This window comes from Anolis carolinensis, chromosome 3 (assembly GCF_035594765.1).
Source record: "Anolis carolinensis isolate JA03-04 chromosome 3, rAnoCar3.1.pri, whole genome shotgun sequence".
NCBI classification, from domain to species: Eukaryota; Metazoa; Chordata; class Lepidosauria; order Squamata; family Dactyloidae; genus Anolis; species Anolis carolinensis.
This window is the reverse complement of record NC_085843.1, coordinates 77,539,155-77,564,219: the sequence shown is the minus strand read 5'-3', so window position 1 is coordinate 77,564,219 and position 25,065 is coordinate 77,539,155. Positions and strand designations below refer to the sequence as shown.

The window sequence follows — 25,065 nt, the reverse complement described above, 5'->3', positions numbered from 1 at the left end:
CTTCAAAACGGGCTCCACAGTTGAAAAAGTTTGAGAACCCCTGGGTTAGGGTATCTGAGGTGTTGATTTTTTTTTGTTACTCATTTTATTCCATGTAGATTGAGAGATTTACAAGCTTATTACCAAAGAACTAAGCTGATCTATACAAATTTTTCAATATGGTGGGATATATATCTGTGACCCACCACCAAGATCTTACACTTGGAAGGCAATCATACTTGGACACGAGTGATTGCCAATAATATCTGTGAGTAATTACTAAGCCTGTACCTTTTGAATGTATTCCTGCCTGGTAAAAAAGTATCCTTTACTAAATTGTTCATCTATATAAATGAAGTTACATTTCTTTCTTTTGTTACCATTTTATCTAAGAATGAGTAGAAGGATTTTCACCAAATCAGGAGGGTATTTTAGGGATGATCTGGCTTAAAATACAAACTATACAGTATCACAACAAATGTTTCTTTGGGATTGACTGAGGGCACCTCAACTATTTTAACGGGATTTTCATCCAATTTAGAGGATGCGTTGAGGAAAATATAACTTAACATATAGCCTATGTAGTGTATATCAAATTTATTTCAGGGGACCTAAAAGATACCCAAATTCTCAAGAGGAACAGAGACTGATGTACAACAAAGGAAATGTGTGAACACCCAAAGATTTAAGTACTCATCTTCCACAGAAGTTAACATTGGATGATCATGAAGAATGATTAATGTTTCTCCAAAGCAATATTGGATACTACAGCTGATTACTCATAAGAAGAAACATTTGCAGCTTTACGGGCAAATCCGAGAAACCAACACCATAATAACACTGCACCTTTCCAACAATAAGCTCACAAATCCCACTTAGTCCCATTAGTCTTATTCTAATGTGAGTGGGTACAATACTAAAACCTTTAATTGGTTAAAACTGTTAAGAGGCATACAAAAAGTGGCATTTAATATGCATGACAAAAACTTAATAATAGAAACATTGATCACTTACCTATAAGTTCAGCTACAGCACTAAAAGGCCAGGTGTGACTGGTTGAGTTTGTATGCAGAAATTTTGGACACAGCTGAAACATAAGGTAATGTAAATATTAAATTAAACATATATACAGAATTATTATAGATATGGGGGTGTATATACTTACACACACATAACTGCACTCATTCCTTAAGTATCCATCTAATAACCATATTATGTTATGTACTAATAAATCAGTGAATGCTTAGATCCTTGATAAAATTGATTCCTGATAGTTTAAAACAATTAGAAATTGTGGCTCTGATTTAGAATTGTTAGAAATGTCCCCCTTAGGGTCTCTGATCAAAAGAATACTCTGTACAAACATTTTTGGTGGAGCAGCAAATTACTTTATCAAAAGGTTTGCAAGCAGGTGCCTTACAAGTAGAAAGCACAAAGAAAGAACAGTGAGGCTAGCATTTAAATCCCAACCCTCCCTGCATGAAGCCTTGTCCCTCTTCCCCGACTGGAGAATGTCAGAAGGGTTATAGCCTATTACAATTCACCTTTTATGGATTCCTTCCTCCCTATTCCTTTTTGGCACATCCTTAATGCTTTTAAATTTGAATGACCTGGTCATTTGTCCCTAGAATTTTAGATCTTTTTCAGATGTAACAACAGCTGTTTTATTACAAATGTAATCTCCCCATCACCTCGGGCATCAATGGGGTCCCTTATCCGTAAGATGTCTGGCAGACATCAGCTCCGTATCTATAGTTAACTTGTCAGTATGTTTCAAAATACTTCCTCAGTGGAAGGCAAGGAAAATGTTTAATCTCTATTTTATGATTCAGAGCTTACCATTACAGAAAGATAATGATACCTATATTAAAGAGCCAAGACCAAGTTTGGATTAAGACTGAAGGGACCTGGGCTGGGGTAGTAGTGGAAAATTATCAGCCAAAGCAGGGTTCAGACAAGGTGAAAGTTAAAAAGGGAAGTGCCTAATAACAAGCAGGTGAAGGGGGGGGGGCTCAAGTAAGGGAACTGACTGCTGAGAAAAAGGAGGTGAAAGAATATGAGCTGGTACTAGAAGGGAACAAAAGAAAAAGATAGAGATGAGACAGGCATCTGAAAAAAAATAGTCTGTGCACATTCTCAAGGTGTTGACTATAAAACTGAGCTTTGTTTTGTGTAGCAGTTTTTCCTTTTGTTCATCTGGCAGGGTGATTTGAGCAAATAAACCTGTTGAACAATCTCCTTGCCTCCAATGATTGATTGGATAAAAGGACACTGGAGGTTTTGGGGCCATTTGGTAACAAAAGGACACAGCAGTACATCCCAACAAGACAATAAGGCTAAATCACTGGCATAGAGCAGGCACAGAAAAATTGCTGAGGCCTGTAGAGTCCTAAAACTTATTTTTCATACATGGCAGTAGGATCAAGAAATTATATCTTTTGAAACATACTCATGGGTAGCCATAGTGTTGCACCCCTAGGCTGCGTAGGCACCTTAAAACCACACTGGAGCCCCAGAATATAAGCAAACAAGCTGTTTATTGAGGTTTATAGATAAGCACAAGCAAATAAAGTTCAGAGTCAATAAAATGGTTTTAAATCCACAAGAGCAATGCACTTAAAAATCTTAAAGCAAGCGTCTAAGAAAGTCACTCAAAGAACATAGTCCAAACCCGATATCGAATTCAGTCCCACGAAAGGCATCAAGAATAGTCCAAACAAGATTCAATTCCAAGGCAAGAGACAAACTGTAATCACAGCAAACAAGACTAGAATGCAGGATCAAACTCCAAAGTAATCCAAGGTAATAGAAATCCAAACGGCAAAGTTACTGGAAAATTCAACTGGATTCAAAGGCAAAACAAGGCTGGAACTTGAAACAAAATCCACAGCTGCAAGAATATACAGGAACACGGAGCAAAGATCTTTCTCTCTTGAATTGCAATGTTGCCACCTCTGCCATAGCAGAGAAGAACTAGGCATTTAAGGAAAATCCAAGGTCTTTCTCTTATGAGAAAACTATTCATTAGAACGCTTCAAAAGCAGTTGTTTACTTCTCCATAAACATTCTCGTTCCCTCCTTCGGTGAGTTATCGCTCCCCTCCTGTCAAACTCATTATCCTCCTCTAAACTAGAATGTTAATCTGACACCTGGTGATCTGGCCTTGACTGAAGAGAGGAATGTGGTTCAACATGCCTGCTTGCAACCTTCTGTCTCTGGTTCCAGAATCCACTGGAACAGACTCTGGCTGCATCTAAGTCCCAAACCCAGAGTCCTCTGGCAAAGCTGGTTACATCTCAGGCCCAAACCAGAGTCCTCTGGCAAAGCTGGTTGCATCTCAGGCCCAAACCCAGAGTCCTCTAGCAAATCAGGTGCAGGGACAATAACTGGCTGAATGGGCCCAATCTCAGACTCAGGCTGAGCTACAAGACATAGTGACTATATAGCAAAAAAACAACTACACCCAATATCCACAAGAGTGATATCTTTATTGGCCAAACAAAATGCAAAAAAAAAAAATTGGGACACTGAACATTAAATACTGGATTAAATGAAATAAGAACAATATAAAAATAGTATAAAAATCATACTATTCGATTAAGAGATAAAAATAAAGACTGAAATCTGGGACCTGTACTTTTATTTGTTGAACATTTCACATTGATAGCTGAAAGACATTTCCTTTTGTGAAGCTAGGAGTTTGGCTGATCTTGAGGGCATCTGATAAAAAAACTGGTCCTGTAAGAAGTCAAAACCAATACAGAAAAATTAGATTGGTGACTCACTGTTGACTAAAATTGATGGATGGAAGTGGACAAATAGCTATAAGAATTTAAAGGAATTATCAAGACATATTTTCTGACATTATGGAGAGAACTTCGACAACAATGTCAACAAGAGCAAAAGCAGTTCAAGACGCAAGAATAGGATCTATGGAAATCAAAGCACCAGATTTTTCACAAAAGATTTGAAGGAACTTCAAGGGATAAAGAGAGAACTGAAATCAGACCAAGATGTCATGTTACAGTCCCTGGATACTATGAGGGATGAACTGAAAAAGTTTACTTTGCTATGCAGTGGTGCCAAACCTGTTGCCTTCCAGATGACTTCAGCTCCCAGAATTTCTGGCTATTGGACAAGCTGCCCAGGGGTCCTGGGAGTTGGAGTTTGAAACATCTGAAGGGCCACAAATTTGACTAGAAGTATTTAAATTTGTGCTAGAAGTATTTAAATGTGCTAGAAGTATTTAAATTTGGAAAATTGCAGACTCAAGATGTTCACACTGTCTAATAGAGAACTATTCTGACCTGAAGCTGTAACAATTAAGGGTGGAAAGGACAGAAACAGCCAGAGAAAAACAGTATTTCCTCCCAAAGGAACAAGAAGAAATAAGCATTTTTTTTTTCCTTCTGGGAGGCTTTAGCTTCAATTTTCTTTAATGTAGTGGTTCTATAATCATGTAGGATAAAAACAATCAGTGTATAAGTGACAATTCATGGACAGCTACAATATTCAGAAATAGAGTTCAATACAACTCTTAAGAACTGGCTCACATTAGGTGAAAGATTACATAATTACTCCCCAACTAATTCAGGGGCTTCTTTTGAAATGTGACTACCATTCCAGAAAGTACAAATGAATTGTGGCTGAAGAAAACACCATAGCAATTCAGTAAGTCATCCCTAATAAGCTACAATATTCAGAAATAAAGTTCAATACAAATCTTAAGTACTAGCTCACATTAGGTGAAAGATTGCATAATTACTTCCCAACTAATTCCAGGGGCTTCTTTTGAAATGTGACTACTAAGGTTGTCCAAAATTTCGTAATGATTCTTAATTTGGATTGATTTCAGATTGTTCTCGCTTTTTGAACCGAGTATTGAAACGTTGTCCCTGGGCGCAACTGGCAATGTAATTTGAACCATCGTTGGCCCATTCTCTAATTGTGTCTTAATGTTTCGTTAATTTTTTTCCTCCCAATTTTTTTTTATATATATATTTTTAAAAAATTTAAAAAATTTTTTCTTTCTGCAACCTAACTTGAATGGGAGCCTAGCGCAGCCTAAAATGGCTGCCGCTCACTGGCCAAGCAGAGACTTCCACGATGGCTGGAAAAGGTGGGGGCTAGCGTCCTCTGCATCCACGTGTAAGATCTCTATAAAAAAAATCCTCCCCAACCCAGGCAAGCCATTCGGGGCTGGGATACCAAGCAGAGAGGGTGGTTCGCGCCGCGCTGGGAATCAAGCTGCTTGCTTGCATTGTGGGGAGAGAGGGCTAAGTGTTCTGGCTGTAGGGGATTGGGTCTGGTAAGGGCTGGCTGAGTGGCTGTTGTTGCTGGTTCAATATTGTGTTTTTTTTTTGTTTTTTTTTTGGGAAATTGGCTTGGGGCTTGTGGGATCTGGCAGTCCTTGCTGTGGCTTTAGGCAATTTTTATTTTTAAAAGGACGTGGGCGCCAAGGCATTGCTTTCCTGACGCTCCATTTCTAAATACCTCTGCCTCTTTTTTTTTTTTTTTTTAATTTAGCAATCGCTAGATCAGCCCTTCTTAGCAATCCTAAAAGGGGGGGGGGGCATTGGAAGTTAGTTTCCAAAGGACGTGTGCTTTCCTGCAAGGGTACTGCTTGGGGTCCTCTCCTTTTCTACTCCAGAGACCCTCTGCCTTTTATTTGATTTTTGCAACCTCTAGATCAGCCCTTCATAGCAATCCTGAAAGGGGGGGGGGCATTGGAAGTTATCGTTTCCAAAGGACGCGGGCACTCCAGCCAGGGCATTGCTTCCCTCACGCTCTGTTTCTAATCCCAAGCCTTGGGCTGAGTTCTATTTTTGCAATCACAAAGTCAGACACTGATTTGATTCAATAGAGGGTCCACAGCAATTTATAGTTTCCAAAGGACATGACACTCCTGCCAAGTCATTGCTTACCTCACGCTCCGTTTCTAATCCCAAGCCTTGGGCTGAGTTTTATTTCTGCAATCACAAAGTCAGACATTGATTTGATTCCATAGAGCAGGGGTCCCCAAACTTTTTAAGCAGAGGGCCGGTCCACAATCCTTCAGACTGTTGAGGGGCCGGATTATCATTTGAAAAAAAAATACAAATTCCTAAGCATACTGCACATGTCTTATTTGTAGTGCAACAACAACAACAACGAAATAATACAATATTTAAAAATGAAAACAATTTTAACCAACATAAACCTATTAGGATTTCAATGGAAAGTGTGGGCCTGCTACTGGCCAATGAGATAGTCAAGTTAATTAGGATTGTTGTTGTTGTTGTTTTTGTTGTGTGCCTTCAAGTCATGTCAGGCTTTGGCCGAGCCTAAGTCTAAAATTAATTAATTATTTACTGCATATATTTACTACATTTATATCCCACCCTTCTCACCCCGAAGGGGACTCAGAGCAGCTGTATGTACATACAATATATTATATTATTAGCATAACACAATATTAGCATTATATATTACTATCTTGAACTATACCACTATACTATTATATAATATGTAATATATACCATATCATTAATATTATTATATGGTATTACTATTAATATTGTATGACTGCTTTTCATGTTTGATTTTACAATGTGTAATTTGTCACTGTTTTTATTATTGCTGTGAGCCGCCCCGAGTCCCTTCGGGGAGATGGGGCGGGATATAAGAATAAAATAATAATAATAATAATAATAATAATAATTATATTGTATAACATAAGATTATTATCAATATTATATGTACATACAATATATATTATTAAAACTGATATAAAATATTATATTATAAAACTGAGGGCGGGGGCCAGGTAAATGACCTTAGAGGGCCGCATCCGGCCCCCGGGCCTTAGTTTGGGGACCCCTGCCATAGAGGGTCCAAGGAAATGTATAGTTTCCAAAGGACATGGCACTCCTGCCAAGGCATTGCTTCCCTCACGCTCCGTTTGTAATCCCAAGCCCTTTGCCTGAGTTTAATTTCTGCAATCACAAGATCAGCCATTGATTTGATTCCATAGAGGGTCCACAGCAATTTATAGTTTCCAAAGGACGCGGGCACTCCAGCCAAGGCATTGCTTCCCTCACACTCAGTTTCTAATCCCAAGCCTTGGGATTTTTGCAATCACAAAGTCAGACATTGATTTGATGCCATAGAGGGTCCAAGGAAATTTATAGTTTCCAAAGGACATTGCCAATCCTGTCAAGGCAGTGCTTGGTGTGTGCTGCATTTCTAATCCAAAGTCCTCGGCCAGAGTTTTATTTTTGCCATCACAAGGTCAGCCAGGGGCACCATCAATCAATAAGGTCCAAGGCAATTTATAGTTTCCAAAGGACATTGCCAATCCTGTCAAGGCATTGCTTGGTGTGTGCTGCGTTTCTAATCCAAAGTCCTCGGCCAGAGTTTCATTTTTGCAATCACAAGGTCAGCCAGTGGCACCATTGATCAAAAGGTTCAAAGGCAATTTATAGTTTCCAAAGGACAGTGACACTCCTGCCAAGGCATTGCTTGGCGTGTGCTGCATTTCTAATCCAAAGTCTACACAAGTAGAAGAGGGACTTTTACAGTGATAAGAACCCAATTGAACAGGAAATAAGACTGTCAAACCAGGAACAGGTTTCTTTAAATATTGAAAAATAGTGTATTATAAAAAGTTATGAAAATTCGCTAAAAATCATAGGAGACAGGAAATGTTCTGCAATTTGTTGAGCAAAGAGTATTGAATGTGATCTCCCACTGTACCAAATTTGATGATGATAGCTCAAAAAATGAGGGCGGGAGAGCCCTGTAAAAGCCCCCCCCTTCCTTTTTTTTGGCGATTGCGCATGCGCGTCCGCCATTTTAGAAACACTAAGAATCATTACGAATTTTCGGAAATATCCGAAATTTTTGGGTGAAAAATTCGGAAATACTTTCTATATCGAAGTGCCGGCACCCCCTACTTTAGAAACGAGAATTGAAACATTTTTTCCATTGATCGGACAAGCCTAGTGACTACCATCCCAGAAAGTACAAATGAATTGTGGATGAAGAAAATACCATAGCAATTCAGTAAGTCATCCCTAATAAGCTACAATATTCAGAAATAAAGTTCAATACAAATCTTAAGTACTAGCTCACATTAGGTGAAAGATTGCATAATTACTTCCCAACTAATTCCAAGGGCTTCTTTTGAAATGTGACTACCATCCCAGAAAGTACAAATGAATTGTGGCTGAAGAAAATACCATAGCAATTTGGTAAGTTGTTAGGGAATAATGTACACTAGAGAACAGAAGTTAGAGCTCTTCGAAGATTTCTCTCTGTCTCCTCTCCTCCCTTCAGTTGACAGCTAGAGGGAAGAAAGTATAGCAAAAAACAAAATTTACTGACAAGTAGTTTACAGAGTAGGGATTGAGGGTTCAGCTCATCATATCCTATTCTTTTCCGGAAGTGGTAACCTGAAAATATAACTTTGGGTATACAGCTACCTCAATAATTACTCTAATTGTATGCTAAGATTGCAGCAACGTCTCTAGTAAATGGAATTTTATTCCCTTTTAATTTTAAGCAGACATAATTCTCTGCCAGCAAGAGGTGATCCTGGTGACCAGGAACTCTTGCCAAAGTGTTCAGAGTGGTGAAACACAGTTGCTAAGGAGCACGAACAGATTCATTTACACTCAATAAGTATTAACAACTATTTGGGCCTTATGGTTTATTCCATCCTGGCATTCTATAAGATAAGATACCATCAGCTTTCCTGTGAGAAATGCAGAGCATACATGTTCCCACTTTGAGTTTGCTGTGAGAAGTGTGGGGGGAACACATCTCCTTACCAGTTGTCCCTTTAGTTCTAAAAGCTCCCTGGAGGCAAAGAGAGGTTACATATGCACAGTTTAAGTTCCTTTGCTTAGACTTCTACTGTAAGGCCTTTTGCTTGTTTTGCTTCAGTTTAGGGAAAATATTTATGATAATCCATATGAAATAACATCTTGATCTATGGAGTCAGGCTTTGCAATCAGTATGTTGCCAGCTGTCAGATAAGGACAACTATCTACCAGCTATATAAGATGTGTGTAAGCTTTCCTCTGTTGTAAGTCTCAACTATATGAATCACCAAAAAGGTTTTGTACTAATGCTGTGTGCCAGTCTCAATACTAAAAGTAGTCACTAAAGAACATAGAACTATATCTAATTCCATATTGGTACAATACCATAAAACATCCACTAGGATGTTAATAACATGTTTATTAAAACAATACATTATATATTTCCCTCATCCACATGTATATGCCACTAGGAATGACATATACAGTAGAGTCTCACTTATCCAACATAAACAGGCCAGAATGACGTTAGTTAAGCGAAAATGTTGGATAATAAAGGAGGGAATTAAGGAAAAGCCTATTAAATGTCAAATTGAGTTATGATTTTACAAATTAAGCACCAAAACATCATGTTTTGCAACAAATCGTCAGTAAAAGCAATTCAATCTTCTTCTTCTTCTTCATTCACTCAGTCATATCCGACTCTTTGTGACCTCATGGACCAGTCCACGCCAGAGTCCCGTCAGCTGTTGCCGCCCCCAGTTCCTTCAAGGTCAACCCAGTCACTTCAAGGATACCGTCCATCCATCTTGCGTTTGGTCGGCCTCTCTTCCTTTTTCCTTCCATTTTCCCCGGCATCACAATCTTTTCCAAGCTTTCCTGTCTTCTTATGACGTGGCCAAAATACTTCATCTTTGCCTCTAATATCCTTCCCTCCAGTGAGCAGCCGGGCATTATTTCCTGGAGGATGGACTGGTTGGATCTTCTTGAGGTCCAAGGCACTCTCAGGATTTTCCTCCAGCACCAAAGTTCAAAAGCACCTATCTTCCTTCGCTCAGCCTTGCTTATGGTCCAGCTTTCGCATCCATAGGTTACTATGGGGAATACTATTGCTTTAACTATGCGGACCTTTGTTGCCAGTGTGATGTCTCTGCTTTTCACTATTTTATCAAGGTTGGCCATTGCTGTCCTCCAAAGAAGTAAGCGTCTTCTGATTTCCTGGCTGCAGTCTGCAGCAATCTTCGTGCCTAGAAATATAAAGTCTGTCACTGCCTCTACATTTTCTCCCTCTATTTGCCAGTTATCAATCAGTCTGGTTGCAATAATCTTGGTTTTCTTGATGTTTAACTGCAACCCAGCTTTTGCACTTTCTTCTTTTACCTTGGTGATAAGGCTCCTCAGCTCCTCCTCACTTTCAGCCATCAGAGTGGTATCGTCTGCATACCTAGTTTGTTAATGTTTCTACCAGCAATTTTAACTCCAGCCTTGGATTCGTCAAGCCCCGCATATCGCATGATGTGTTCTGTGTACAAGTTGAATAGGTAGGGTGAAAGTATGCAGCCCTGCCGTACTCCTTTCCCAATGTTGAACTAGTCTGTTGTTCCGTGGTCTGTTCTTACTGTGTCTACTTGGTCTTTATACAGATTTCTCAGGAGACAGACAAGGTGACTTGGTATCCCCATACCACCAAGCATATGCCACAGTTTATTATGATCCACAGTCGAAGGCTTTAGAATAGCCAATAAAGCAGAAATATGTTTTTCCGAAACTCCCTGGCTTCCTCCATTATCCAGGGATATTCGCAATTTGGTTTTTCGTTTCTCTGCCTTTTTTAAACCCAGCTTGGACACCTGGTAACTCTCACTCCATGAATTGCTGGAGTCTGCCTTGCAGGATCTTGAGCATTATCTTACTGGCATGGGAAATAAGTGCTACATTATGTAGCAATTACTGTATTTATGAATTTAGCACCAAAACATTGCAATGTATTGAAAACATTGACTACAAAAACACTAACTACTAAAAGGCAGACTGCATTAGATAATACAGAACGTTGGATAAGCGAGGCTCTACTGTATACCAATATGAAAATTGGACAGTGAAGAAAGCTAAAAGAAAGAAAATCAATGCATTTGAAAGGTTATGATCTAATGAAACTGAAACTCGGTATAGGCATAACTCCATTAAAAAAGCCTCTGACAAAGAAGGTCCTTTTATTACAGTGTGCCATGAAGTACCATGCCTATCAGTACAAGAATACTCACTCCTGGATGCAATAGTTCAAAGGCTTGAGAAATTTAATGCCCTCCGCCTAAGAAAGAGGCAGATAGCCTCACACAGGACAGAAACAGCCCGGATCTCAAGAGAATGAACTTTTTCTATTGCTAATGGTGTTTACATTTTACTGCTTTGATTTTACAACTCTGTCTCCCAGAGCCCACATTGCCAAAGACAGGAGTGGACTCTGCATACATGTCTATCCCTGAGGATTATCTTAACTGAAAGCAACAAAAACAACATCTTTACAAAATCACTGTTACTTTCTCTCTTCTCCTGTATAATTTCTAACACTTTTGACAGATAGAGCTCCAAATATTTGCACAATGTGCGTTTTTAGCCAGCCCACTGTTTTGTGAACCTTTTGGTAAACAGATTTATGGTTTCACACTCCAATAGTAATGAATCATTGTAAAGATCTCACCCAGCTCTTTGAAAATGTAGTGCAAGGGACATGGTTTCTTTATGGGTCCCACTACAATCCACCTCCCTCCCACAACACTATAAATATGCTTTATAACCCATAACTTTAATATCGCAGTTCCATGAAAGTGCATACAAAAAACCAGTCTAAAAGATACTGTCACATCCTTTCCCCTCCTTTCTTCCTCTTTTTTTATAATGAAAGAGATTTAACTCAGCTATTTTTTTGAAAACAATTACCCTATTGCTCTTGTTGTTTTATTGCTTATTAGTTTCTTGATGTCTAAAAGTCCACGTAAAAAAAAGGATGCGGAATGTACATTTGGAGAAGCAAGCGTATCAATACGTCCTAGGATCACACCTTGGATTTTCACTTTAGAATTACAGGCTGCAAACAGGACCAGACTCATGGCTTGTCAATGTCCCACTAATAGTAGACTTCATTATTTTGAGAAGAGAGAGCTGCAATTTTTAAAAAATCCTCCAGAGAGCTGTTGACTCCTCCCTACTGTTGAAAACGAAAGTTACAAATCAAAGCCAGCTGTAACATGCATTTCCAGCTGATTTACTTCCTTTTATTTTTTTTACAAAACAGCCTCCCAAATCAGGCAAAACCAACATTAGTGCCCCCGAAAGCCCCCAAACAAGACTTTCTTGAGGTTCATCTCTACACTGTAGAATTAAAGAAGTTTGATGCCACTTTATTTACCATGGCTCTTTGTTATGAAACAATGGGAGTTGTATATGTTTTTGAAGGCTTTCATGGCCAGAATCACTGGGTTGCTGTGATTTTTCTGGGCAGTATGGCCATGTTTCAGAAGCATTCTCTCCTGATGTTTCACCTGCATATATGGCAGGCATCCTCAGAGGTTGTGAGATTTGTTGAAAACTAGGCAAGTGGGGTTTATATATCTGTGGAATGTCCAGGGTGGGAGAAAGAACTCTTTTGTCTGCTTGAGGCAAGTGTAAATGTTGCAATTGATCATCTTGATTAGCATTGAATAGCCTTGCAGTTTCAAGCTTGGCTGCTTCCTGCCTGGGGGAAGAAACAATCAGGGCCAGCTAATCACATCCCAACAAAGGATTCCCCCGGGGCAGGAAGCAGCCAGGCTTTGAAGCAAAAAGGCTATTCAATACTAATCAAGGTGATCAACTGCAGCATTCACACTTGCCTCAGACAAGAGTTCTTTCTCCCACCCTGAACTTTCCACAGATATATAAACCCCACCTGCCTAGTTTCCAACAGACCTCACAACCTCTGAGGATGCCTGCCATAGATGTGGGCAAAACTTCAGGAGAGAATGCTTCTGGAACATGGCCATACAGTCCAGAAAACTCACAGCAACCCGATGGGAGTTGTAGTTCGGTGAGGTACCATGCCTCTTTGGCGAAGAGAGCTCAAGGCCTTGCAAGGCTACACTTTCCATGATTCCACAGCCATGGCAGTTAAAGTGGTGTCAAACTACATTATTTTTACAGTAGACACACCCTTGGTTCCTGAGAGCACAACTACAAGGATAATTTCACTAAATCCAGATCCTCAGGGCCCTTCCACACAGCCCTATATCCCAGAATATCAAGGAAGAAAACTCTACAATATCTGCTTTGAACTGGGATAGCTGAGTCCACACTGCCACATATTCCAGTTCAAAGCAGATAATGCTGGATTTCCTGCCTTGATATTCTGGGATACAGGGCTGTGTAGAAGGGCTCTTAGAGAAATACGAGAAGCCTCACTCAGGGCCCTTCCACACAGCCCTATATTCCAGAATATCAAGGCAGAAAATGCCACAATATATGCTTTGAACTGGGCTAGCTGAGTCCACACTCAGATAATGTGGGATTTTCTGCCTTGATATTCTGGGATATAGGACTGTGTGGAAGGGCTCTCAGTGGGTCTTTTCCAATCCTCGCCTGCAACATAACATGCCTGGCCCAGCTCTCCCTCTTCACACGTTGGATTGAGGGCTGAAGAGGGCGCTTCCGGGGGAAAACCGCGTGGCCGAGAGGCGGTAAGGGCTCTTCCACACATACCTATATCCCAGAATATAAAGGCAGGAAATCCCACAGTATCTGTTTTGAACTGAGTCCACACTGCCATATATTCCAGTTCAAAGCACATAATGTGGGATTTTCTGCCTTGATATTCCGGGATATAGGGTTGTGTGGAAGGGCCCTTAGAGAAACGGCGCCTCTCGCGAATCCGGAGAGCAAGAGGGCGGGCACACGGCTCCCGTCCTTCCTATGTAAATACGGAAGGAAGGCTGAAAGAGCACAACCCTCCGCGCACAGGACTGGGCCCAAAGCCTCGCCCTCTCCTTCCCGGGAGAAACCGAAACGCCCATCCCGCCCCGGGGCCGCGTTCTTCCCCTCTCACCGCGCTGAGGAGGATCCCGCTCTGGGCTTGGACCGACGACGACGAGGCCGCCATCTTGAGCACTACTCCTGCCGCACAAAAGCCCCACGGAGCGCCAGCTTCCTCTTTCCCAGAGCTCTCTCTCTCTCTCTCAGTCCAAGGCGGGAGACTTCCGGGGCGGGACTCGCGGGGAGGGGAAGCCCTCTCGTTTCCGCCTTCGCTTTCCTTTCTGCGCCTTGGAGTAGTAGAGGTTGGGCTCCTTGTTTGGCCCGCCTGGGCGTCTCCTTCCTAAGGAACCCCATAGGGCAGGTATGGGCAAACTGGGGCCCTCCAGAGGTTTGGACTTCAACTCCCACCATTCCTAACAGCTTCAGGCCCCCTCAGCCGCCCGTGCTTGCCATAGGGCAATGATGGGCAACCTTTTGCACTTGGTGTGTCAAAATTCACCAAAAAACCTTGCATGACTTGTGTGGTGTGTCACTTTGAGAAAAAAAAACATAATTTCGCAATATGTATAGTTTAAATAACAAAAATGTATAATTGAAATATATAACTGTATTTAATAAATCAAAAACTACCCTTATTTCCACGTACAACAATCTATGGTGCCTCTTGCAGTTTCCACGCTGATTTCTCTCTATTCTAGTTTCAAAGTAGTCATGAATAGTGAATAATATAATAATAATATAATGGTAATAATATGATAATATACTACAATTATAATAGAATTATATATATATATATATATATATATATATATATATATATATATAAATGTAATGTGCATAATTCCCATGGAGTAAACAACAAAACCACTGGACCAAATCACACCAAATTTGGCCACAAAAGACCTAGTCATCCAATCAATCTGCAGGCGGCAGCGTGTCAGCAAAAATGGTTAGGCGTGTCAGTGCTGACACGCGTGTCATAGGTTGGCCATCACTGCCATAGGGATTCAAGGCAGCTAACAATGACCATGGCGCAATAGAATTTGGAAGCATTTGGAAGGCGTGTCATGGATGCAAAAGTCAAAATACTATAAAAATACAATTGAAAAGACATTTGAAAAAACCACCCCCTGTTGGAATTCAACCCCACATTGCCCAAGTCCTCAATGAGGAACAGTTTAGTTAGCTTAGAATAGGCTAAGGGTTTTCCATTATCACAGGATGCCAACGCCCCACACCACACTGAAGAAACTAGACTGTTTAGCCGGCATTGCACCCCCTGACATCCGCCGGGAAGTAGCTGCCAGCAATGAAAGGACCAAGGCAGTGACATCTCTGGCCCACCCCCTGTTCGGGTATCCGCCAGTACACCAACACCTTAAATCAAGAAATGGTTTTCTAAGATATGCAGAGATTCTCGCAGGAACACCTCAGCAAGCGAGAGTCCAAACGTGGCAGGCATAAACCTAGAATCTCAATAAATGGCCGACACTGGATGGGAGACTCCCTCCTGGGAGCACAGAAGACTGGGTGACTTGGAAGGCACTGAACAGGCTGCGCTTGGCACCACGAGATGCAGAGCCAACCTTAAGAAATGGGGCTACGAAGTGGAGTCCATAGCATGTGAGTGTGGAGAAGAGCAAACCACAGACCCCCTATTACAATGCAATCTGAGCCCTGCACAATGGAGGACCTTCTTACAGCAACACCAGAGGCACTCTAAATGGCCAGCTTATGGTCAAAGGACATTTAGCATAATGCCAAGTTTTTTTTTATTTTTAACTTTGTTTGTGTTTTCAAAGATATTACAACTTGTACCCTTGGTTCACTTCTGACATGATAAATAAATAAATGTCTCCTGTATGACAATTGGAAATGTATCTATTTCTTCTCTCCTCTCTGTTTTTGCTCTCATTCTGATTGGTTGTATAGAGTGGATACTTTTCGACTGCAATCCTTTACTTTGACTTCTGTTTTCTTACATTTTAGTATGGAGAGTATGTACTGTGTGCTTTGAGAACTCTCTCTGTCTAACCCCCAGGGAGATTAGATTAGTAGCCACTCTGTCCAACTTCTGCAGGGACCTCAAAACCTGGATGTTCCAAGATGCGTTTGATAATGGTTAGGTCCCTGTCCATGAATGTCCAGCCCAAACTGACAATTACAGTGAACTTGGTGCTTTACTCCAGCCCCAGCACTCTTTACACAGTCCCATGCCTAGCCCTTTCCAATTTCTGATCTTGCCCAATCTGGTTATTGATGTTTGTTTTGATTCATTTTAATGGTTGTTTTTATATTCTCCTGTTTTTAATTGTTTAACCAGACTGCTATATGTATATTATGTTTTAAAATGTGTTTTTAGTTTGTAAACTTTCTTGTGCTGGGCTTGGTCCCACTTGTAAGCCACCCCGAGTCCCTTCGGGGAGATGGTGGCGGGATATAAAAATCAAGTTATTATTATCTCCGTATGTGATAGAGAGCTGTAGTGCTTGGATGATTTTTCCCTCTCTCTAAAACTTTAGAAGAGATGGGTGTTAGAGGAGCTCAGACCCAGTTTTTGACTATTAAGAAATGCAGTTATTCTTTATCTTTGTAAATAAACCTTTTGTGATTTTTATAAGATTGGACTCTGCAACTTTGCCTGCCTAAGCTCTAAATTCTTTATAGCCACAACCAGTGGCACCTCACGCTTTGCTCGCTAGAGAGCTAATGCTCAACTTTTTGTATCCCGTTTGATTTTTGGATGCTCTGTTGTATTTTAGGGTAGTTTTCCTTAACACCCCCCCCCCCCCAAAATTTATTTATTTCCAACATTTATATCCCGCCCTTCTCACTCGAGGGGACTCGAATCCCATCCACAACATCCCCAGCAGCTTGTCCCTCACCATTCAACAAATTTTGCAATTGAAAAGGCCACCAGAGTAATCTGGTTCAACTTGCCATAAAGATTTTACAAGGGTTTTCGTGTAATTTTTAATATTTTTAATGTTTTGATTTGCTTAATTGTCTTTAACCTTATAATTTTATTATGATTTTTGTATTGTTTTGTTGAGGCACAGTGTTTCCAATTCAGTGTTCCCAATCAAGACTAAGGAGCCGCAGTGACACAGCAGGTTAAACCGCTAACCTGCAGAGCTTGCTGACTGGAAGGTTGGCGGTTCGAATTTGTGGAGCGAGGTGAGCTTCCGTCATTAGCCCCAGCTTCTGTCAACCTAGCAGTTTGAAAACTATCAAGATTGGTCATTGCTCTCTAAGAAGTAAACATCTTCCGATTTCCATGCTGCAGTCTGCATCTGCAGTGATCTTCGTGCCTAGAAATATAGTCTGTCACTGCCTCCATGTTTTCTCCCTCTATTTGCCAGTTATCAATCAGTCTGGTTACTATAAAAAATTTTAATGTTTAACTGCAACTAGCTTTGGCACTTTTTTCTTTCACTTTGGTTATAAGGCTCCTCAGCTCCTTGCTTTCAGCCATTAGTGGTACCTGTGTAGCTATGGTGGTTAATGTTTCTTCCAGCAATTATAACTTCAGCTTTGGATCAATCAAGCCCCACGCATCGCATGTGATCTGCACACAAGTTGAATAGGTAGAGTGAAAGTATACAGCTCTGCTGTACTCCTTTCCCAATCTTAAACCAGTCTGTTGTTCTGTGGTCTGTTCTTACTGTTGCTACTTGGTCTTTATACAGATTCCTCAGGAGACAGACAAGGTGACTTGGTATCCCCATACCACCAAGAACTTACCACAATTTATTATGATCCACAGAGTCTTGTATTCATTGTTGTTGTTTTGACTTAACAGGAAACCATAGTTTCCTAGTATGAGTAAGTGCCACAGATGAGCTCACATGTTTTGAGCTTCCTCCTGTCTTTCTAATCTCTTCAAAGTGGAATGCTAAATGTTTTAGATAAAACATCTTCCCATTCATGAAGGCAGCAGTAGGCAAACTTGGCTCTGAGGCAGGCAAGCACAGTTCAGAGAAGCTGTGAAGGAGGGCTCTGGGAGAACATGTTTTAAGGGCAGAGGTTTGCTTCTGTGAGATGTCCTTGATGCTTTTACAAAACATGCTTTCCACTTTGGAATAGGTTTTTTGCTTTACCACCAATTAACTGATCAAAATAACACGTTTCTTCAAACTGCTAGTGTGTTAGATATATTAAAAGATGAGCTCAATACTATGCATGTGAGGGAGCTTAAGAGCTGTTTTTTAATGATTAATTTTATTTAGAAATTCCCAGAGAAATTGTAAGAAGGGTCTCAAAATAATGCTTAAATTAAAAGGATTCAAAAAATCCTAACAGCTTCTAACTAAGGCAGTTTCTAACAGTCTTTTTCTCTGAAAGACATGAGAGTATGATACAGAAACAAGGTATTTTATGGGAGAGTAGATGTTTTGGGGCACTGAAAAGAACACTTTTGAAACTCTGCTGTTTTTGTGCATTGGCATAATCTCTGTTCCTAACAGATCAGCAACAACTAGGTTATCAATCTAACAACTGAAAACCAAAGTGCCTTGCATAAGTACATGTGTTTATATACCACTGAAGAGAAGATTTTATTCAAACAAGTTTTTGGCTCTTCTCTGGAAGATCATACTTTTACAAAAGGTTATGATTTTCAAATGGTTGTGAATGTCATTTTTCTTCAAAGGGTTATGGTCTTTAAAAGGTCATGTCTTTCCAAAATGTTATGACTTGTAATGTTGTGGGGGATCAAGTACAAGAAAAACAACAAATAAGAAAACAGTGCAAATTAAATGGTAAAATATAAGCAGCAGGAAAAAACCTCTGGTTTTTCAAGATGTATTTAAACACAACGTTTAATATGAAAGTTACATTCAAAAACACACTACAGCCTTACACAGCAGTCATGACCTCATTTGCCAAATAAAATTCTGACTCTTCTTTGGCAATAATTTTAAACAACATAAACTTATCTCCAGTGTCTTCTTTTTTCATAAAGAGTATATTTTCTAAGGTTGTATCTACTCAATCAGTAATTTTACAGCAATAGTATCCATTAAAAGCTATTAGTTTTTCACTCTTTATTTGATATTGCTAGTTACCAAATAGTTATCAATAGTAGTCTGAAATGTTATCTCCAAACCAACTTGCTTTCAAGTTTTAGAAGTAAATATCATTTTAAATCAAATTAATTGGCTAATATTGATGTGATGAATCTAGCTGTGAAACCATGGAGAAAATGCACTCAGAAACATTACAGTTTTCCAGGTGATCATGACTCCAACTTCGCAATTCCCCTCCATAAAATGTATTTTGTGAGACTAAGTGTTATGTAGTAAGTTGTTTAGTGGATTCTACCTTATGCAAAAATGATCCCTATTAGAAACCAGACAGCAGCTCTTTTGGTAAAGCAGTTGATTTAGTTAGGTGATAAAAAAAACCAGAAAATATAAATGCGATATCACGGATAGGATAGTTTCAAAGGCAACAGAAAAAATAGAAGATGATGAAAAAAGATGGATATAAAATTGAGTGGAAAAACAAGTTACTAAAATGATGCTAAGTTTTCCTTCTGTGATGAACATGGAATTCTACATTTAACCGCATAGTGAAATATCTCATACTAGTTGCACTTGACCAGTACGGATAGAAGCAAAATAGAGCAAGAGAGAGTTCTTGTCAAAACTGGCATTGCACATGACAAGTATGTGTTTCCCTGAGCATTAGCAACATTTGTTTGCACTTTGAAAATGTTTAGGGTTCCAAATGATTAGGAATACATAATATTGAGCAGCATTATTTGCTTTATAATAGATACTACCTCTTCACATCAGTGATCAAAATAGCAACATAATTTACATTCAGAAGAGTTCACATTCATAATGAAAAATACAGGTTTATAAACTTAAGTCCATTTGTCTACAAAAATATTAACACGTGAATAATGCTTTACATTTTAGTCCTTTTCAAGATTGTGAACAATAAAGCCAATATCAAAATGAATATGAAATACCTATTATTAACTCATAGGTAGGTAAAATATGCAAGTAAATCACCTGTTTTAAGTGCTGAAATAAATCTAGCCAGTATGTCTGAGACCTTCATACCATACACCAGGTGTTTTTGATACCAGTGGATACTTAGAAAAAAGTAGTGACAGTGATGAAATAAAAACACTTGCATTAAACATCTGAACACACTTCTGTTGAAATAATATTGCACAACAATCTTGGGCACAATCCAGACTAACCTAAGCCTGGGAAAAGCTCTATTGATTTCAATAGAAATTTAAGTAGATGTTCTAGTTTCTCATTAAATCATAAAGGTTCAAGTTTGGCTGGATTGTGTTCAAATGTTAGTGAAAAGTGCTAGATCTACAGCAAGAACTCAGTCCTGGGACACATTGGAAAGAGAAGAATACATGCTAAGGAAATATTATTCTTTAGAAGAGTATACAAAAACAGTAAATATACAACAAATGTAAAGAGCAAGCTTGTATTATGTTCAATACATAATCATTTTGTTACTATTTGTAGCTATTATAAACAATATTTTCCCTGGCTGTACTCGTGCATTATAATTGCTTTAAAAAGAAAGGGCTAGAATCAAATGCCTTCCAAATTAAATCACAATATAAAGAGTAGTCTCAATTCTTATGTAATGCTTAGAGTAAATATTGTATCTGCACAGATGCTTCAGCACAGAACTGTAAACTATTTGCTTAGAAAATTATGTACTTCTAATGCAGTATAATAGTATAGATAGACACACATTTTGCATGATCTGTACTGTCCTTATGTACCATATTCTTTAAAAATCCTTATAGGCCTATGACAATTTAGTACCAATTGAACAACCAGAAAAAGGCAACCAGGAGTTTCAAATTAGTCTATATTTTCTTCTTAATTTTAGAAGAATACGTCTTCTAAAAGTACAGCAAAATATATGGTTAAAGGCCATTCCTATAAAGGAGTCCTGTTTGGTTCAGTAAGATGAGTAAATATAAGCTTCCGGGCTACGACTGTGAAAGTTATGTCAGAAGAGTCATACAAATGTTTCATGGGATATTGAATTGCTAGAATGAAATATTAATAGCATGCTAACTTTGTTTGCAATGTTAATGTGAAAATGTTTAGAGACAGAACTAAAATTATTTTAAAAGAATGTCTTCATCTACCAGTATGTCAGACTTGGCTATATATTTCTAGAGGTTTTGCTTTTAAATGTTTCCTTCAACTCTGAAATCTTAAAGCCAATCTTGATCAGATAAGAAGCAAACCTGTTGCCTATTGAGTAACTCAAACATGCTTTGTTTTTCTTTCAAAGTAAAAAAAAAAAAACCTTCACTTTAGGAAATGCATAAATTATTCTTCCAACTTGTTCCCACAGATATGAGGGCAGCAGGTCAATTATCCACAGAACAACTGTAAAATACATTAGAAGTAAAAACAAACACAAAAATGAGATGAACCCTAAACTTTAAAATATTTCATTCTTGTATTTACAGCCTTTCTGTAAAGTAATTGTATGACAGCTACAAGCTTCAAATAATCATGGAACTCTATTTAAAGAAGCTTAATTTTCCATATTTTCTATAAAATCACGTTCCACACACTCTTCTAATAGTCTTAAGGTCCTTGTGCCACTGCCAACAGGATAGTCCATTCTGAGGGACTTTGAGTTATTCATGCTGAGTGGTTTATTGCTCTCTGTTTTAAAAGCACAGCTCAGTATCTTGAAGAATGGCATTAACTGTGTGATATTTGATATGGAATGAAGATCCAAAAGAGGAAAGCTGTGGTGTTTTGTTTTTCTTTCATTGGTATTTTGTTCCTGTAAAACATGAAATATTCAGATTATTAATACATGTGTAGATTTTTTCACTCTGTGATGTAATAATAATAATAATAATAATAATAATAACTTTATTTTTATACCCCGCCCCATCTCCCCGAAGGGACTCGGGGCGGCTTACATGGGGCATGGCCCGATAAAACAAACAAATGACAGTAACAAAGCAATAAAACAATTATCCCAGTAAAAAAATCAACATCAATAAAAACAATCATTAAAATCAACAAGCAGGATACAGTGTTATAAACAGGAGACTAATTTGTAGATCCCAGGCAAGTAGTCTGGGCATTATTATTTGAACATATCTATTTGTAGTTATGTACAATTATTAGCTCACTCTACTGTACTCATTTCACATCAATTCAGTTTCAATTGCAGTTTCTCAAGTCGCTCCTGACACAGAAAAAAAAATATCAATTCAGTTCATTGCTTGGTCAGATTTAATTATTCTCCTCACTTCTTCCAATATTCTTGCTGTGACCTTTGGGTAACAAGGCTGTACTATTGCCACAGCAAGTTTACTAGATAAATGTCAAATGATGCTATTATTTTCATGGAATGCTGGTTCGTAAAATCATTTATAGTTTCCAAATCATGACCTCCCTGAACTGCTGCAAGCTGGATAGCAAGTGTCTCAGAGGCAAGCAAATACAGCAGAGTTCTTTCACAGCAAAAACATGCTTCACCCCGTCTATCAGCAGAGCCCAACCTCCAGCATCTGACCTTATCTACATACTATTTAGTAAACTCAAAGATTCAGGCTTTCATCCAAAATATCCGGAAGCTTTAATCTTCACTGTTGCAATATTTACAAAATGAACAAACAGGATTCGCAGATCCACTTTCAGCTTGTCATTGCAAACAACCAGAGTCATCACATAATCATATATAGATACCCACATCGTGTCACACAGGAGAAATGGACCCTTTCATCCATCTTTTATAGCTACATGCTGATAGGTCATCCAGTAAGGGACAATGGCAGATGCAACCCCTTTACAATACACCTCACATGGTTATGACTCAGCCATTACCACACCCCCTTAGGTATTGAATCATGACATTTCACAGTCATTACTCAGGTGCTATCAATCTTCCACATGTTCATCGAACAGTATTTTCATATAACTAGAAATGCTGTGCCATTTCTATCTAACAATTATGCCATCCTCTCATAGGTTACACATTATTTGTAAAGACAGCCTACCAACAACCAAGGTCTTCCCTTTACTTACTACATCAGAGATTGAAAGCATATGGCCTTATAGATGTTTTTGGACTGCAGTTCAGTCCTAGCTAACATAGTAAATGGTGAGGGATACTGGAGAGCTATTGTCGCTGCAGTCCATCACCATCTGGGGAAGTATACATTTATCATGACTGTTCTACAATAACATTCAACATTTCATAGTTTTGATGTTTCTAACTATAGCTTTAGCTGGCAATTCAAAGTAATTTATGCAATGGTTTAACTGTGCAATGTAACACTTACCCCATATTTCAACTTTAATAAATCCATAATTCTAACAGCATGCGGTTTGCATTCTTGGTGATTTTCCATTAGATCTGAAGACATGCTGTATGCTTGTGCATCGACCTCTGGGACAAATGCCCACCTATACCTAATAAAGGAGTAGAGATAATTAGAGATAAGAAATCTTGTAGAAAAGATCATATACCTTTTGAGAATATTAGAATCAACAAAGAAATAGATAAGTCTATCCAAGGGAGGTGATTTGTTTAATATAAAGAAGTCAGTTACTGGGCTCATATTGTGGGGCAGTTTAAAAGAAAATATTCCCTTTTCCATCGCACCAACATTGTTGGGATGCGCTCTCATGTCACTTTATTACCAAGTAGCCCAAATCTCCAGGGTTGCTGTTCAATCCGACACTGAAGGCAAGGAGATGGTTCAACAGGTTTATTTGATCAAATCACTCTGCCAGGTGAACAAAAGAAAAGTGCCACACTCAACTGAGATGCAGGCCAGTTTTATAGTCAACATCTTGAGCATGCACACAGGATATTTTCTCAGATTTGTGCCTCATCTCTATTTCTTCCTTTTGTTCCCTTCTGGCACCAGCTCTTATCATTATTCCTGCGCCTGCTTTTCCTCAGCAGTAGATTCCTCTTCCTGTGTCCGCACCTCCTATGCCTATTTGTTACTAGGCATTTCCCTTTTGAACTTTCCCCTTGTCTGAACTCTCTATTTTGGATGGTAAATTCCACTACTATCTCAGGCCTAGTCCCTTCAACATGTGGATAGTTATTTGGCATTTGGAAAAGAATCTGTGGAGCTAAATCTTCTTTCATTTCACCCAAATAAGTTTGTTTCCCAATATCATCTGCAGACCTCTAGAGTCTCCAAGAGATGATAGTTTTTAAAAAGTTTTTTTCTTTAAATCTTAGATATAATAACATTTATGCAGGGGTTTCCTAAGACTTGAAAATTATTTCAAAGGTCTAGGAGCCATAAAGAGCCATGGCAAATTAGCATAACTATTATTTTGATTGCCCTGTGAATAATCAAAATAATAGTTATGCTAATTTGCCATGGCTCCTTATGGCTCCTAAACACAACAAACAACAACAAATTTTATTTATATACCGCTATATCTCCCGTGGGGACTCAGAGTGGTTTACACATAATAAAAACATTCAATACATATACATCATATAAAATACAAGAAACCAGTGTAACATCAATTAACAAAACATATTTAAAATTCCAACATTTTAAAACAATAAGGTATTATTAAGGTTTCCACCTTAATAAAAGCAAATGCAATCGCTTTCTTGGGTGATTCTACAGCCAATGGGTATAAAATATAAATTGAACAAGATGGCAATATGGGCCAGGGTAGGACTCAGGTGGTAAAAATAGGCATAAGCCAGAGGTGAAGTGTGACTAATAGCAAGGAACATAGGCCAGGATTACACCACTTCAACCTACTGTATAGCTATCAGGTAGAACTAATAAAAGTAAATGCCATAACAAAATCAAAGGAGCAGGTAAAGTGCAGAACAGGAGTCATGTAGCGGCCAGGGTGGCATCTAGGGATTACAGAATAATCACTTCCAAAAGCCAATTTAGCCCCCAAGTTTCCATTTAATGGCTAAAGTGGCGTCTAGATTAGTCATTTCCAAAAACCTCTTGAAACCACCAAGTTTTCAAGTCCCTACGAAAAGATGTTATTGATGGAGCTAATCTTTGGGTAGGGTGTTTCAACAGTGGGGGGCCACCACCGAGAAGGCCCTCTCTCTTGTCCCCACCAGCCGTACTTGGGATGGCGATGGGATTGAGAGGAGCGCCTCACCAGAGGATCTAAGGGTCCACACTGGGGCATAGGGGGAGATGCGATTGCGAAGATAGGTGGGGCCCGAACTGTTCAGGGCTTTATAGGTCATAACCTGCACCTTGAATTGGGCCCGGCAGCTGATCGGCAACCAGTGGAGCTGTTTT

The 25,065-nt window shown here is 39.1% G+C and overlaps 2 protein-coding genes across 2 annotated transcripts in view; both read right to left on the bottom strand.

Moving 5' to 3' along the window:
• morc3 (MORC family CW-type zinc finger 3) overlaps positions 1–14,009 on the bottom strand; it is a 40,156-nt gene extending 26,147 nt beyond the window's left edge. The window contains exons 1-2 of the mRNA XM_062975085.1: positions 13,858–14,009; positions 994–1,066 (exon numbers count right to left, since the gene is read on the bottom strand). Coding sequence (XP_062831155.1) covers positions 994–1,066; positions 13,858–13,911 — 127 coding nt within the window. The 5' untranslated portion in view covers positions 13,912–14,009. The remainder of the gene's footprint in view (positions 1–993; positions 1,067–13,857) is intronic.
• A 4,577-nt stretch (positions 14,010–18,586) lies between these two features.
• Positions 18,587–25,065, bottom strand: part of dop1b (DOP1 leucine zipper like protein B) — an 88,901-nt gene continuing 82,422 nt past the window's right edge. Inside the window, exons 36-37 of the mRNA XM_062975084.1 lie at positions 23,095–23,224; positions 18,587–21,581 (exon numbers count right to left, since the gene is read on the bottom strand). Of these exons, the coding sequence (XP_062831154.1) occupies positions 21,324–21,581; positions 23,095–23,224 (388 nt within the window). The 3' untranslated portion in view covers positions 18,587–21,323. The remainder of the gene's footprint in view (positions 21,582–23,094; positions 23,225–25,065) is intronic.